At 41.3% G+C, this 14,015-nt stretch overlaps 1 protein-coding gene across 4 annotated transcripts in view; it reads right to left on the bottom strand.

The window, feature by feature from the left end:
* Nucleotides 1-14,015, bottom strand: part of ATAD2B (ATPase family AAA domain containing 2B) — a 215,152-nt gene that overhangs the window by 153,676 nt on the left and 47,461 nt on the right. For all 4 annotated transcript variants that reach the window (XR_013345548.1, XM_077812465.1, XM_077812463.1 and 1 more), the window contains exons 9-12: nucleotides 5,955-6,053; nucleotides 3,602-3,713; nucleotides 3,031-3,146; nucleotides 1,109-1,283 (exon numbers count right to left, since the gene is read on the bottom strand). Coding sequence is in view for 3 of the 4 variants with exons in the window: in XM_077812465.1 (XP_077668591.1) it covers nucleotides 1,109-1,283; nucleotides 3,031-3,146; nucleotides 3,602-3,713; nucleotides 5,955-6,053 (502 nt within the window). In the remaining variant the exon portion in view is untranslated. The remainder of the gene's footprint in view (nucleotides 1-1,108; nucleotides 1,284-3,030; nucleotides 3,147-3,601; nucleotides 3,714-5,954; nucleotides 6,054-14,015) is intronic.

Raw genomic sequence — 14,015 nt, 5'->3', positions numbered from 1 at the left:
AATTGGCCTAATACTGGAGCTATGCCAGTGCTGATCACTTTTGAAAATCCCCACTGAAAGCCCACATTTCTTTCTTCTTGCTCAAGTACTAGGGAAAACTTTGGAGGAATTGGAATGTGACTTTACATCAGACAAACCTGAGTTTCAGTGCCACTAGCCCTGAACTTCTGAGAGAAGGAATATGAACAACCAATAACATCCCTACGTCCTCCTTCCGGACCTGGGAAAGCTGCATCTTTCATCCTTCTGTGATACCATATTCCCATTTTTAACAAGAATGGCAAATCCTCCAAGAATAGAAAGTTTTAAGATCAGACTTGATGTTTCTAATGTAAAAAAAAAGCAAAATATTTTTAAAAGCTCTGAAGTGATGAAGAAGGGCATAATTTTTTGTTTTGCTTTGCAGCCAGACTAAGTAAAAAAGGTACTTCCTGATTTTCCACTAGCAACTCTTACTGTCTGAAGTCTTTCCCCCCCATCACAGCCTTACCTGGAAAATATTAAGAAGTTACAAGTCAAAGTCTCTTAATTATAGGAAGCATCATATTTTTCTACAGTATTATATTTGTTTAAACTGAGTACCTATATCTGAAACCTGCATTTGTGCAAGAGATTGGATTCCACTGTTTTACCTGAATCTCTCCCCACTCTATCATCCTCTCTAGCCGAATGAGTAAAGGATTGGTCATACTAAAAAGTGTCTGAAGCATACTCTCAAAGATACAATTCTGAAATCAATTTTTACCATAGTATATGCCCTGAATATGCCAGCCAGACACCAGGTCAAATCATTCTGTTGCGATTTCTACCCACAATCACCATGCCAACTATGCTACTAGTAGTCCTGGACAGGTCTGGAAGCTCCCTCTCACATTGTTTTTTTAATATATCCTGATTGATAACACCTAGATACAATGCAATACAATTTCATCACTATTCCTCTACATTTTCATCTAAATTTAAAACTAGCAAATACTTCCCCTTGTACTGTAACTTATATAAAAGTTTCCTTTTATCCAAAGACAATTTTGGCTGCATGAAACACATTGCAATGAAAAATATTATACAGAAAAAAAAATATATCAAAAGTATCTGAACATCTTCTAACCTGATCGAAGAGGAGACGAAGTTGCCTTTCAGATTCACCAACCCACTTGCTGAGACAGTCTGCTCCTTTTCTCATAAAGAAAGCCACCTTTTTGTCTCCTTGACTGCATTCATTAGCTAGAGCTCTAGCTACCAAGGTTTTACCTGTTCCAGGAGGACCATAGAACAAACAGCCCCTGAAGATAAATGGATCAATATTATGGTCACAAAATTTATTTTATGTCTCTTGTAAAACTTCAAGATAGGGAGCCCAGAGAAGAAAAAAAAGACTAATCTTTTCATCATTACTTGACACATTTAAGTTGATCTTAGATTTTGTAAGATGCCACAAACTAAAAGAAATGAAAAACGATTAAGCTGAGTCTTGTATTATTAGTTTTTTCTTCCTCATTTAAAATTTTGTGCTACATCAGAATTTAAATTTGTTTCCGCATACATGTTTCATAACATGAAACGTGCAAGTTTTGTTTCATGCTTTCAAATTATTACATATTTGCTTTGTACAGCACACAGTAATCCGGTGGATATTAAGAATCTAAAGGGTTATTTTATATCAGGTAGATACTTCAAATGTTAAACCTGCAAAAACACCAGAGCTAGTTCACTGATATTTGCTTACACAGAAGTAGATTCTAATGCTAGTTTCTTAAAATTAAAAAAGTCTTTAATCAAATTCCCAATTCACAAAGTTTTCACATATCTTTTTAAGCTCCTCAAATGCCTGTCCATAAGGATTAAAACCAGAATACAAATGTTATTTAAAGATTGCTTCCATAAAAGAAACACTGACATTCAATTTGACTTTAAATAAACCCACCAATTTTCATTATACTAAACTGGCTTAATCATATTGGGGGGAGGTTCTTTAATTTTTGTTTTTACATGAACCTCAATATTTTTAATAGCCTTCTTATAAAGCATGTATGCTCCTTTCATATCCTCAAGAGATCACTTTTCTTCTTTACAAATAAGTTTTGACTAATGCAAGCATGACAGGAACAATACAGCTAGGGATTCCAGTCTGCTTTGTACAACAACATTATCAATTAAGTTCTATTCGCAGAAAAACATTTATACTACCTGCTAATTTTTTTATTCTGCAACTTGGTTAAGTCAGAACAGTGTCTTTCACTTAAGACTCTCAGGCAAGATGCAATTAATCATTCAAAAAATTTTCATGTTCTCCAACTGATTCCTCCCACTGGTTTCCCCTACCCAGTTGAATCCTTCAATAGCAGGATGTCTGTTTTGGGACTTGGCTAAACCAGCACAAAATTAGTAACAAAAACAGTTTGTGTGACTTGGCTGCCTCAAGTTCATTGAAAACCTGCTGGCAAAATCATCTCTTGCCCATTGCTTCAATACTTATCTGGCCATCAGTCATATCTCAGACTCTATTCCACTGTGCATTAAACTTACTGTCCTTGTTTCAAGGCCCTGTATCACACACAGCCTTGATTAATTCTCTGATCTGGTCTCTTCTAGTGTCCCCTCAACCCTGCTCTGTCAATAACACCAGTTCAATAACTCTTTTGTCTTCTTTTTCCAGAATTGTCTCCATGCCATCATGCTGCTGATTATGACTGGAAACATGCTTCCAAATTAATGTCAAAGCTCCAACCTTCACCTCATTGAAAAAAAAAAAAGTTTACTTCTGCAGCAGCCTGCAAAAAAATATTTCTCTAATTAAACCACAAAGATACACCTGCCTCCTACAAGTAAAAGAGATCATCTATTTCTGTAATCCACGTCTTCTTTCCTCTCTAATCCTGGTGTATAGTATAATCCTCACTTGTCTATCCATCTTTTGTCCTTGTGTGCTCTTCAGAGAAAGGACCAGTCTTCTACATGTTATCCTATTAAGTACTTTTGGGGGGTGCAATAAAAAAAAACAACCCAGCAACGAAGAATAAAACCACCTACCTTGGTGGCTGAATTTTGAATTTTTCAAAGATTTCTGGATAGAGAAGAGGAAACACTACCATTTCCTTTAATGCATGGATATGGTGGCTCAATCCACCTATGCTATCAAAACGCACCTAAGAAAACACAAAACATGTAAAGCAACAACTTTCCAAAATAGAACTTTTTATTTTTAACATAGCATATATGCAAAAATGTATGTAACTAAAGCAGTAAAGTTTTCCCAAACTTAAAAATTCAAATAAGAATCCACTGACTTTCAGAAATGCAATTATGTTTAGAGATAACCAGCAGAAGAAAAATATATTGTGAATATGACCTGTTTGCTTCTTTATGATGCATTTCACCAGAGAATTACACACAGACCAAAAGCAAGTGCTTTCTGGACCAAAATTGGTGAATGGACAACACTTGGTGAACAGACAGACTAGTTAACAGCAACACATTGAGAGTTTATTTTGCATGCACTTCAACTCTGATTTTCACAAAGCTGCCAATTAGGATTTCTGATTAATCTTCATTATCTTAAATGCATAATTATAAAAAAGGAACAAGTCTTAACAAAATTTACCGATTTGTCAAGAATCATTGGATCTACATCTGCCAAACTTGCACCAACTTTTACTCGTTCTCGCAGGATTCCACTGGCTAAATCTTCTGCTCTGAAATTCATAGGCAGACATCTGTTCGACAAAAGCAAGCAATTTAGGTTGATGTTGAATACATCAGCAATAAAACAAGTAAAGATGGCTGTAACTGTCAGAACTAGAAGATTAAGATACTAGTGTAGCTATCCCTCTCAAGCAAAATCAACATTAAGCTAAACAAGTTTGTTCCTGTCCCCTTCAACTTGACCCAACATATTTAAGATTATGATTCTTAAAACTACAAAGCAATTTTCAGTAACAGTGGTGAAATTCATTGGGTTAAGATAACATGAATGAAAAAGAAAGAACAAAAGTAGACACTCTCCGATGGATCACCAAGAATGAAGAAGAGTGAAAAAAACTATACATTCCAGGGCTGTCAAGATAATCAAAATTAAAGAGGACTAGAATGACCAAGATACTGTTCTTTAGTAATGACAGCCTGATGTACAAAGAGGTTCCTAAAATACAATGAAGATAACTTTATGATTCAAGAAGCAGAACCCAACCACAAAAGCTGTACTAAGATATATTTCTTAACCAACAAACACTACCCAACCCAACCAGGTGAAAACATGAAAAAAAGGAGAGCCTTACAATAAAGCAATCACAACTACTTAAATTTAGAGTGGTAAGGAAAGGGTTCACAGAAAGCAGCAGTCAAGAAAAACATATCTTGAAGAATTAACAAAACTAATTAATCCCCAATGAGAGGAAATTTGACCTACAAAGATTATTTTAACTTCTGCATGCTTGTTTAACTTCTTTATGAAGTATAAAGAAGCCCTAAAAACCTTATCATCTAAGGAGACATGATGATATGAGGAAGAATACAAACACAGAGGGAACAGATTGGGAGCCAGGAGGACAAAGGTTATTAATATAAGACAAAGCGCTCTTAAGCGATTGTGCACCTTTTTTCTTTTTTTTCTTTTTTTTTTTTTTTTTAAGACATTCCGGTTCTTAAAGGTTTCGTTCATTTTTTTTTTTAATGGTTTCAAGGTTCTTCAGGACGGAAGAGGGAGAGAAAGGAATGGCATGGTGGTGAGAAGAGGATAACAATGATCAGCAGAAGGAAGAGGAGATGGAGACAGAGAGCTTTGCTGACACAGTTTTTGTACTCATATAGTTAAAGCAGCACAACCCTCTAGCATCAGCAGAATTATATCAATATTTAGGTGTTTATCTTGGTATTACTTATAGAGATCCAAGAATTGTGTGGGGATCTGTGCTGAAAAGGAGAGGAAGGGAGGAGACAGGGGAGAGAGAGAGGGGGGAGATGTAGGAATGAATGAGGGAAAGCTAGATGGGAGAGGAGCGTGGAAGGTGAGCTGGAAGTACAGGGGACGGAGAGTATTGTATTGGTAGGCGAAGCTGCCAGACTGGGTAAGAACAGATCTGTTGGAAAGGATTGAGTGTGTCCATCTAAAATGCAAGCAGAAATCTGAAGAATATGACACAAGAAAGGTTTGGTTGGCACCCAATGTCACGGCTGGAAAAGACCTCCATGGGGATGGGGCTTTAAGACAACTCCCAGAACTCATACTGCTTGTCTACAGTCTACAGAAGTATAAGCAACAAAGAGGGTCTTGGGGCCCCAGACAGCCCCCCAGTCTAGTAACAGGACCTTTTCAGCCCCATCTGATAAAATGAGGAATTTGTTATTTCTGTGTTAAGTTATCACCATAGTACCTTTTACATCTTAGATTAGGGGTGGCCAACCTGAGCCTGAGAAAGAGCCAGAATTTACCAATGTACATTGCCAAAGATCCACAGTAATAGGTCAGCAGCCCCCCCATCAGCTCCCACCGCCTTCCACCCACCGGCAGTCCCACTGATCAGCGCCTTTCCCTCCCTCCCCACACCTCCTGATCAGCTGTTTCATGCCATGTAGGAGACTCTGGTGGGGAGGAGCGAAGGCACGGCAGGCTCAGGGGAGGGGGCGGGGCCTGTGGCAGAGCCAGGGGTTGATCAGTGAGCACTTCAGTATTATATTGCATTATTTGTTCAGTAATATATTTGTATATTATATATATATATATATATATATATATATTCTATTTTAATATTTGTTCAGTAACTAAAACAAGCCCCCCTCATTCTTCTGTTGTAAGTTAAATTTATTGAAGCTTCACAAGTAAGAGGTAACTTTTCTAAATAGTTTTCTGAATCAAACTATCACTTTTCACACTAACTAGACTATTACACCATAATTCTGCTTTTTCCTGCCAGGCCCATATAAACTGGCCCTCCCAAAGACTCAGCAAGTTGTGATACCTGTTCCTTGCTCTGGCCATGCTCTTAGACTTTCTCCTTTCAAAGCGTTCTTCATCTGAAGAGGTTGTATCACTGCTATGAATGGCATGTTTCTTTCTCCTATTTAAAGAGCAAATAAACATGCAGCTAATAATGCATTTCACTTTTTTTTAAAAAAAAATGTTAAAACAAAATAAAAAGGATGTATGTAACAACACCATTCAAGTCTAGCAGACATTTTAGCAACTTCTTGTTCCGTAAATAGTTGGCATACCAAAACAGTCAGAGTCAAATTTCTGTCTTCTTATATTGTTCCACAGATGTCTGATTCCAACTTGAACATTTCTGAGAGGGAAAAAAGCCCTAGGGACATGTGGCTCATTGCACATCACCAAAATGGAAAAAAGTGAGCGATAATATCAAACATTTTCAAAGTTTAAGGTTTCTAATGGACCTGTCATCGGATAAAACCTCCGAGCTACATCGCTCATCTCTCTCTGAAGCTAATAGAACACGAACATCAAGAGTATAATATCTTATCTATTTAAATTCCTTCTTTTTAAATTGCAGAGTTCTTATAAGTCTTATAGACCGTTTCTTTTTCTAAATGCTTTTCATACTGAACTATAAAATATTTTTAGAAATTGTTTATATTGTACTTGCAATTCCGAAGTAAGGAAAAATAAAATGGGCAATACAGGTTATTGCTCAAAATCCATACAGGTAACTTCTCTTCATTTGAGTACAGTAACCTAGAGAAAACTCTTTGAAAAGACTGTATTAGACCCTAGACAGAAACATATAAAAACAGACAAATGCAGTTTGAATTTAGGCTGCTAAAAAAAGCTGTTTCATTTATATTTGTGTGAAGTAACAGGAGCATCTGGCTGCCGGGCAGAGTAGCCAGAGACGTAATTGCCAAGGATCTTTCAGTGGATATAGAGTTCCATCACCTACATGAATGTGATAACTGCATTTTTTTCCAGCTATTCTAGCTGAGACACAAATAAAGCCAGCCAAATTCAACAATCTGACCACCAAGAGAAATCAGACAGGAAAGTATGTCACTATGGCCGTTTTTATGGAAGACTCTACAACAGCATTAAACAGGATAAAATGGAAAGGCAAAGTAGACCAGATAAAGTTGCAGGGAGGCAGTGATCACTGTCTTTGGGATCCCTGCTATAAATTTGGAATCTAAGAGATATTACTGCCATCTTAAAGAGGACTATGGCTTAAATACATAATGCCTCCAACCTGTCTTTTTTCTTACAGACACAAGGAAAGTACAGAGAAGAAACGGTTACTTATCCTGGGCAGTAACAGTAGTTCTTCGAGATGTCTCTCTATGGGTGTGCCACGCTAGGTGTGCTAGCGCCCCCTGCGCCTTTGATTGGAGATTTCTCATAGAAGAGTTTGTTCGGCCTGCACATACATGCTAGTCAGCCTCATGCCCCATGCCGTTGTTACACAGCACTGCACGGGCAAACCAACCTCAGATCCTTCTCTACCGCAAAGCTCCATAGCAGAGAGGAAGGAGGATGGGTAGTGGAGCACCACTAAGAACACATCTTGACGAACCAGTTACTGTACAGGGTGAGTAACCATTTATTTGAGTAGTATCCCTACGGGTGCTCCACTCTAGTGACTACCGAGCAATTCCCTTTAAGGCAGGGGCAGCTTTGGTGTCGAGTCCAGTGCCAAAGAAACTACAGCCTAGCCAAACATAGTAGCAGCAGTGTCACAAGTTATAGCAGTGTTCGGCAAACATATGTGTAGACACCGAAGTAGTAGCCTCACATACCTCAATATGGGAATATTCTTGAGGAATGCCACAGAGATGGAAACGAACCTTGTAGAAGGAGTACATATATTCAAAGGTGTTTGAATATCGCAACATTTGTACCTAGACTTAATGGGAGCCAGATACCCACTTGGAAAGTTTTTTTTTTTTTTTAGAGATTGCAAACCCTTCTGACTTATCTGCTAGTAAGACAAACTATCTGTGGGTCTTTCTGAAGGGCTTTGTCCTATCCAAACAGAAGGCAAGGGCTCCCCTGATGTCCAGGATGTGCAGCAGTGCCTCCTGGTTATCTAGATGTGATTTGGGGTGGAAGACTGGAAGGTGAATCGGTTGGTTAATATGAAACTCAGAAGAAACTTTAGGTAAAAATTTGGGATGGAGTTACAGCGTGATCTTGTCCTTAAAAAAAATACTGTAAAAGGGGGCATGTTATCAGGGCCCCTATTTCCCCAACCTGTCATGTCAATGTGATGGATATCAGGAATGCCTTCTTCACCAATGAACAGAGCAGTGAGCAGGTAGCCATCAGCTCAAACAGTAGTCTTCTGAGGCATTTATGGACCAGAATGAGGTCCCAATCAGGAGCTGTACTGGTGGATACAGATTTCCAAGTCCCCTGAGGAATCTCGCTGATGGTTGGTGGCAAAAATGGTGGCGCGGAGGGGGGGAGGGGGGAGAATGAAAAGCAGTGATGGCTACCAGGTAGGCTCTTATGGGGCTCATCAATAGTCCTGACCTTTTTAGAGTCAGGATGTAGTCCAGTATATCTTGCAGTAATGAGGTCATATCAACAGATAAATCTTGTCCATTTTTGAGAGTGCATAGCAAGTAGACTGTTACCTGCTCAGAGTAAGTAAAAAGAGTACTACTACAAAGCAGGAAAGTCTCTAATCCTGTGAATCATCAACGAACCATGTTTTGAGAAGAAGCACTGTGATATTGAGGTGAAGGATCTTCCCGCCTTCCTGGGAGAGGAAATGAGGCGCAGCATGAAGAGTGATTGGTGACCAAACAGCCAGCTGTACAAGGTAAGGAAACCACATTTGTCTGGGCCAAGTCATAACTATTTGGATGACTCTGGCTTTGTCTCTTTTATTTTGAGCATAACTTTGGCTTTTAGAGGAGATGGTGGGAACGCACACAGGCAAGTTGACGACCAATAAAGGTGAAAATCATCCCACAAGGACTGGTGACCCAGTCCGCCTCTTGAGCAAAACTGGGTACATGTCTTGTTTAACTCTGTGGAGAACAAGTCTATCTGAGGGGTGCCCCATTGATGGAATATGTGGTGTAATAGACCCCAGCATATTTCCCACTCATGGTCTTGAAAGAATGCTAAGTGCATCCACGGTCACATTCTCAACCCCTGCGAGATAGGCCACTGTGATGATGATCTGGTTGCATATGCACCAATTTCAAAGCTTGACAGTCTTGGCGCAGAAGGAGGGGGATCTTGCTTCTTCTTGCCAACTGATGTAAAACATGCATGATAAGTTGTCCATTATGACCTTCATGTGTTTGACCCTGATAAGTGGTAAAAACTGGAGACGGGGCATCTGACCGCTCTGAGTTCCAGGAGGTTGATGGGTAGCATAGTCTCTTGCAACGTCCACTCACCCTGAGTCATGTGAGTGTTTAGCTGAACTCCTCACTTTAGCAGAGAGACATCCATCATTATGATGACCGTCCATTGCGGGAGGATGTGCAAATGGGACTCCTGCACACACACTGTGATGGTCTTTCCATCAGTTGAGGGATTGTTTTACAGAGGTGGGTATGGAAAGAAGCATATTTAAATGGCATCTGGTGAATAAACAGTTCTGAGCCACCCCTGAAGGCAGTGCATTCGGAGTTTTGAGTGTTCTATGACAAAGGTGCTGGCTGCCACGTGCCCCAGCAGCTGAAGACTGTTCTTGACTGGAGTTTGGGGGCCGAGCTTATTTATGTTGGCTATGCTGGAAAGGGCCACAAAGCTGTGCAGAGGAAGGAAGGGTCTTCCTGATACTGAATCAAGATGTACCTGCACAGGGGTCAAAGTGAATTTTTGAATGTTCAATTGCGGGCCCAATTCAAAGAAGAGATCTATCACCTCGGAAGTTACCCGAGCCATTGGTTCCAGGGAGCGACCTTTCAGCAGCTACTTGTCCAGGTATGGGACTACTAAAATACCTTTCCTATGGAGCTGCACTGCTACTTCTGACATAACTTTTCAAAAGTGCCTCGGGGCAGACGACAGTCAAAAGGAGTACACTCAGTATTGAAAGTGGTCCTGGCCAACAGTGAAACGTAGGTATGACATTGGCAGACCAGATCATACCAGAGTGTATTCAGTCCAATTCACTTGTGTATTAGTATAGATCAAAATGATTGTTGAAAGTAGAAGAGTGCATTTGATGTTTAGACTTCATGAAAGTAATGGGACGTTACTTGCACTGTATACCCCTGTAACTAAAATAAGCCATCAAAGAAGCCGTGTGGAATGCTAATGAAGGACTTCAACAGAAAAGTGCTATTTCCAAAGAAAGTGGCCATTGTGTGTGATACCCAGAGGTCAAAAGACTCAAAGTGCATTCCCCACTCACCGCCATCAAAGGAAAAGCCCACATGGGCTCAGCTGGTTTTCTGTCAAAAGAAGTATGGATTCAAGGAAAGATGTTTCATCTCTGGACTCTTACAGGGAAATGTATCAGATGCAAAGCAGAAGTCCGCAGAGACAATCTGGGTACCCTGAAAAGATTCTGCAACCATTTGGAATTACAAACTGTGACTCACCCATATTTTATAGATATAGATATAAAAAACCTCAATAACTCATTTCCTTTTCTTAACTAATAAATCTTTAGTTAATTTACTATAGAACTGGTTGCCAGTGTTGTCTTTGTTGTAAGATCTGGAGCACAAACTGATCTGGGGTAAGCGACTGGTCTATGGGACTGGGAGCAACCTGATGTGGTAGGATTTTTGGTTTAACTGACCATTAGTTCAGTTTGTCTGAGTGGCAAGATAGACTGGAGAGTCTAAAGGGAAGCAGTCGGGGCAAAAGACCTATCTGGCTTCAAGATTAAACTCGATAAGTTTATGGAGGAGATGGGATGATGGGCTAACATGATTCTGGCAATTAACTGATCTTTAACTATTCATGGTAAATAGGCCCAATGGCCTGTGATGGGATGTTAGATGAGGTGGGATCTGAGTTACTACAGAGAATTCTGTCCTGGGTGTCTGGCTGGTGAATCTTGCCCACATGCTCAGGGTTCAGCTGATTGCCATATTTGGGGTCGGGAAGGAATTTTCCTCCAGGGCAGATTGGAAGAGGCCCTGGGGGGTTTTCACCTTTCTCTGTAGCATGGGGCATGGGTCACTTGCTGGAGGATTCTCTGCACCTTGAAGTCCTTAAACCATGATTTGACGATTTCAATAGCTCAGACACAGGTGAGAGATTTATTGCAGGAGTGGGTAGGTGAGATTCTGTGGCCTGCATTGTGCAGGAGGCCAGACTACATGATCATAATGGTCCCTTCTGACCTTAATATCTATGAGTCTATGATGTGGTGTGATTTTTGGTTTAACTGACCATTAGTTCAGTTTGTCTCAGTGGCAAGATAGACTGGAGAGTCTAAAGGGATTGACTGATTCCATGGTAAGACTGGTATAGCTAATGATCCAACCAGCAGACCAAATTCAGTGATGAATCCTGTTCACTTGCTACCGGAGGCATGTTGCACATAAGCTAAGACAACATGTTACTGGCTTGATGAAATTTAATTGTAGACCGTACCACCAGCTTGGGATGTCTGCCCTGTTTTCTGGTCATCTGCCCTGAGGCAGGAACTCTCAGTTGTGAGCCACTCCAGAGAGCAAGAATAGTTTGTTGGGATCTCTGAACCATCTGGGACTAGTTGAGCTTTCTCTTGTAGATGGGTGGATAACAGTATGGAAATATGCATATTGAAGGTTGAGGAATGAAAACCAATCCCCTTACTCTAGTGACAGGATCATCACCGCAGGTGTCACCATTTTGAACTTCTGTGCATTCATATAGATGTCGAGTAGCCTCAAATCTGGGATACCTCCATGTTTTTTTGGTACCAGAAAATATCTTGAATAAAACCCCTTTCCTCTGTGGTGCATGGGGTTTGGTTCTATAGCTCCCAAGTGTGAAAGAGCCTATTTCTTAACGAAGCAAGCTCTCATGAGAGTGGTCTCTGAAGAACAACAGGGAAGGGGGGTATGTTGGGTAAAGTGGATGGTGTATCCTGTTGAGATGATCTTCAAAACCCACTTGTCTGAAGTGACTGACTCCCAAGCCCTCCTGAAGTGGTAAAGATGGTCACTGAAGGGAGGAAGGCAAGTGACTTAGTGCAGCTGAAGAGAATGAAAATGGTAGTTCAGGCCCTCAACCAGCTGTCAAAATTGCTACTTGGAGGTGTGATGTGGGAGGCTCAGAAGTAGACTGTTTCCTTCGCTGGAATCTGGGTCTCTTTTGATGCTGTTTTACATGGCTTCCGGGAGGTAAAGAATTGAGCAGGATGGGATCTCTGAGCCATGCATGCATGCATGCAGTAGCTGGAGTGTGCCAGACTATCTTCTCTGGGTCCAGAAGAGCATCATTGACAGGCAAAGCTAAGTGGGTAGAAGCGGGTGAATAGAGGATATCAAGCAGCTTATGAGGAAGTTCTTTAACCTCCTTGAGGGAGAACTGCAAGGAGTCAGCAATTCTCTTGACCAGGACCTGGAACTGCTTGAAATCATCCACCAAGGATGGAGGAAGAATCATAATAGCTTCATCTGGAGAGGATGATTACATGTTGGCTGCACGAGAGACCTCTTCATCAGTACTAGCATCCTGCTCCTCAAAAGATTTCTTGTCTCTGGAGGGACAAGATGATGCAGGTTGCCTCTCTCTGTGAGGAGTGATGGTTAGGGCCCTACCAAATTCACGGCCACGAAAAACATGTCACAGACTAAAATCTGGTCTCCCCCTCTCAAATCTGGTCTTTTGTGCGCTTTTACCCTATGCTATACCGATTTCACAGGCGAAAGACTAGAGTTTTTCAAATTGGGGGTCCTGACCCAAAAAGAAAGTTGCAAGGGGTGGGAGGTCGCAAGGTTCTTTCAGGGGGGATTGTGGTATTGCCACCCTTATTTCTGTGCTGACTTCAGAGCTGGGTGGCTGCAGAGTGGCAGCTGTTGGCTCTCTGAAGGCAGTGCCCAGCCAGCAGCCGTGCAGAAGTAAGGGTGGCAATGCCATACCATGCCATTCTTACTTCTGCGCAGCTGCTGGTGGTGGCTCTTCCTTCGAGCTGGGCTCCCAGCCAGCACTGCCATCTGTAGCAGCACAGAAATATGGAGAGCAGTATCGCAATCCCTCCTACGATAACCTTGCGACCCCCCCAAACTTCCTTTTGGCTCAGGACCCCAACAATTTCAACTTTGTGAAATTTCAGATTTAAATAGCTGAAATCATGAAAATTGCTGTTTTTAAAATCCTAGAACTGTGAAATTGAAAATGGACCATGAATTTGGCAGACCCCTACTGATGCTCAATGCCCTGGAGAATTGTTGGCGATGGGACCTTTGGCTAGCCTAATATGGCCAAGAAGGAGGTGCATAAGGTGGAGGTGGCACCCACAGGTGCTCATACCAGCGACATGTTGGTTGGAAACTTGTACCACGAGTAGTTATAGTCTCATCAAAAACTTCTGGAAAGGAGCCTCTATCGGACTGAGAGAACCCTGAGTTGATATTTGAGACACCAAGGCAAGGTCTTCATCAGCATCCTTTTTCTCAAACTCACTCTGGAAAGATGGAGCGCCTGGAGATCTGAGGTGAACCCGTCGTTACCGGTGATCTTTATGTTCTCAGTACTGACAGCATGTTGCAGCTGAGCAGTAGAGAATCGGGTGTCCCCTCAGATACAGCCAGGTCTCAGGGAAAATGGAACTCCTGCGAGTGTGTCATGGGTACTGAGTCTGTGGTCTCCATCAAGGTGATAATAGCTGAAGACACTAACAGTACTGGGGGTCTCAGGTGCTCCAAGGGAAGTGTTTTCGTAGCCTGATAGGGCTTCTTCAATATCGAGGAAGAGTTCTTCTTGCCACCTTAATCTGTTAACCGTACAATGATCAAAGAAAGCTTTGCAGTCTTTCAGTGTAGCGGTGCCCTGGGTACCTGAGGAACCAGCAGCCTCATGGGTACCTGAATGGAGAGCAGATGGTGCCAGAGTAGCTGAAGACAGACCGACAGACAGACAGACCGACCATCTCGCCTTTTTAGAG

This window comes from Eretmochelys imbricata, chromosome 3, assembly GCF_965152235.1.
Source record: "Eretmochelys imbricata isolate rEreImb1 chromosome 3, rEreImb1.hap1, whole genome shotgun sequence".
In the NCBI taxonomy this organism is placed as follows: domain Eukaryota; kingdom Metazoa; phylum Chordata; order Testudines; family Cheloniidae; genus Eretmochelys; species Eretmochelys imbricata.
Note: the sequence above shows the minus strand (reverse complement) of the source record. Positions and strands in the feature narration are given on the sequence as shown.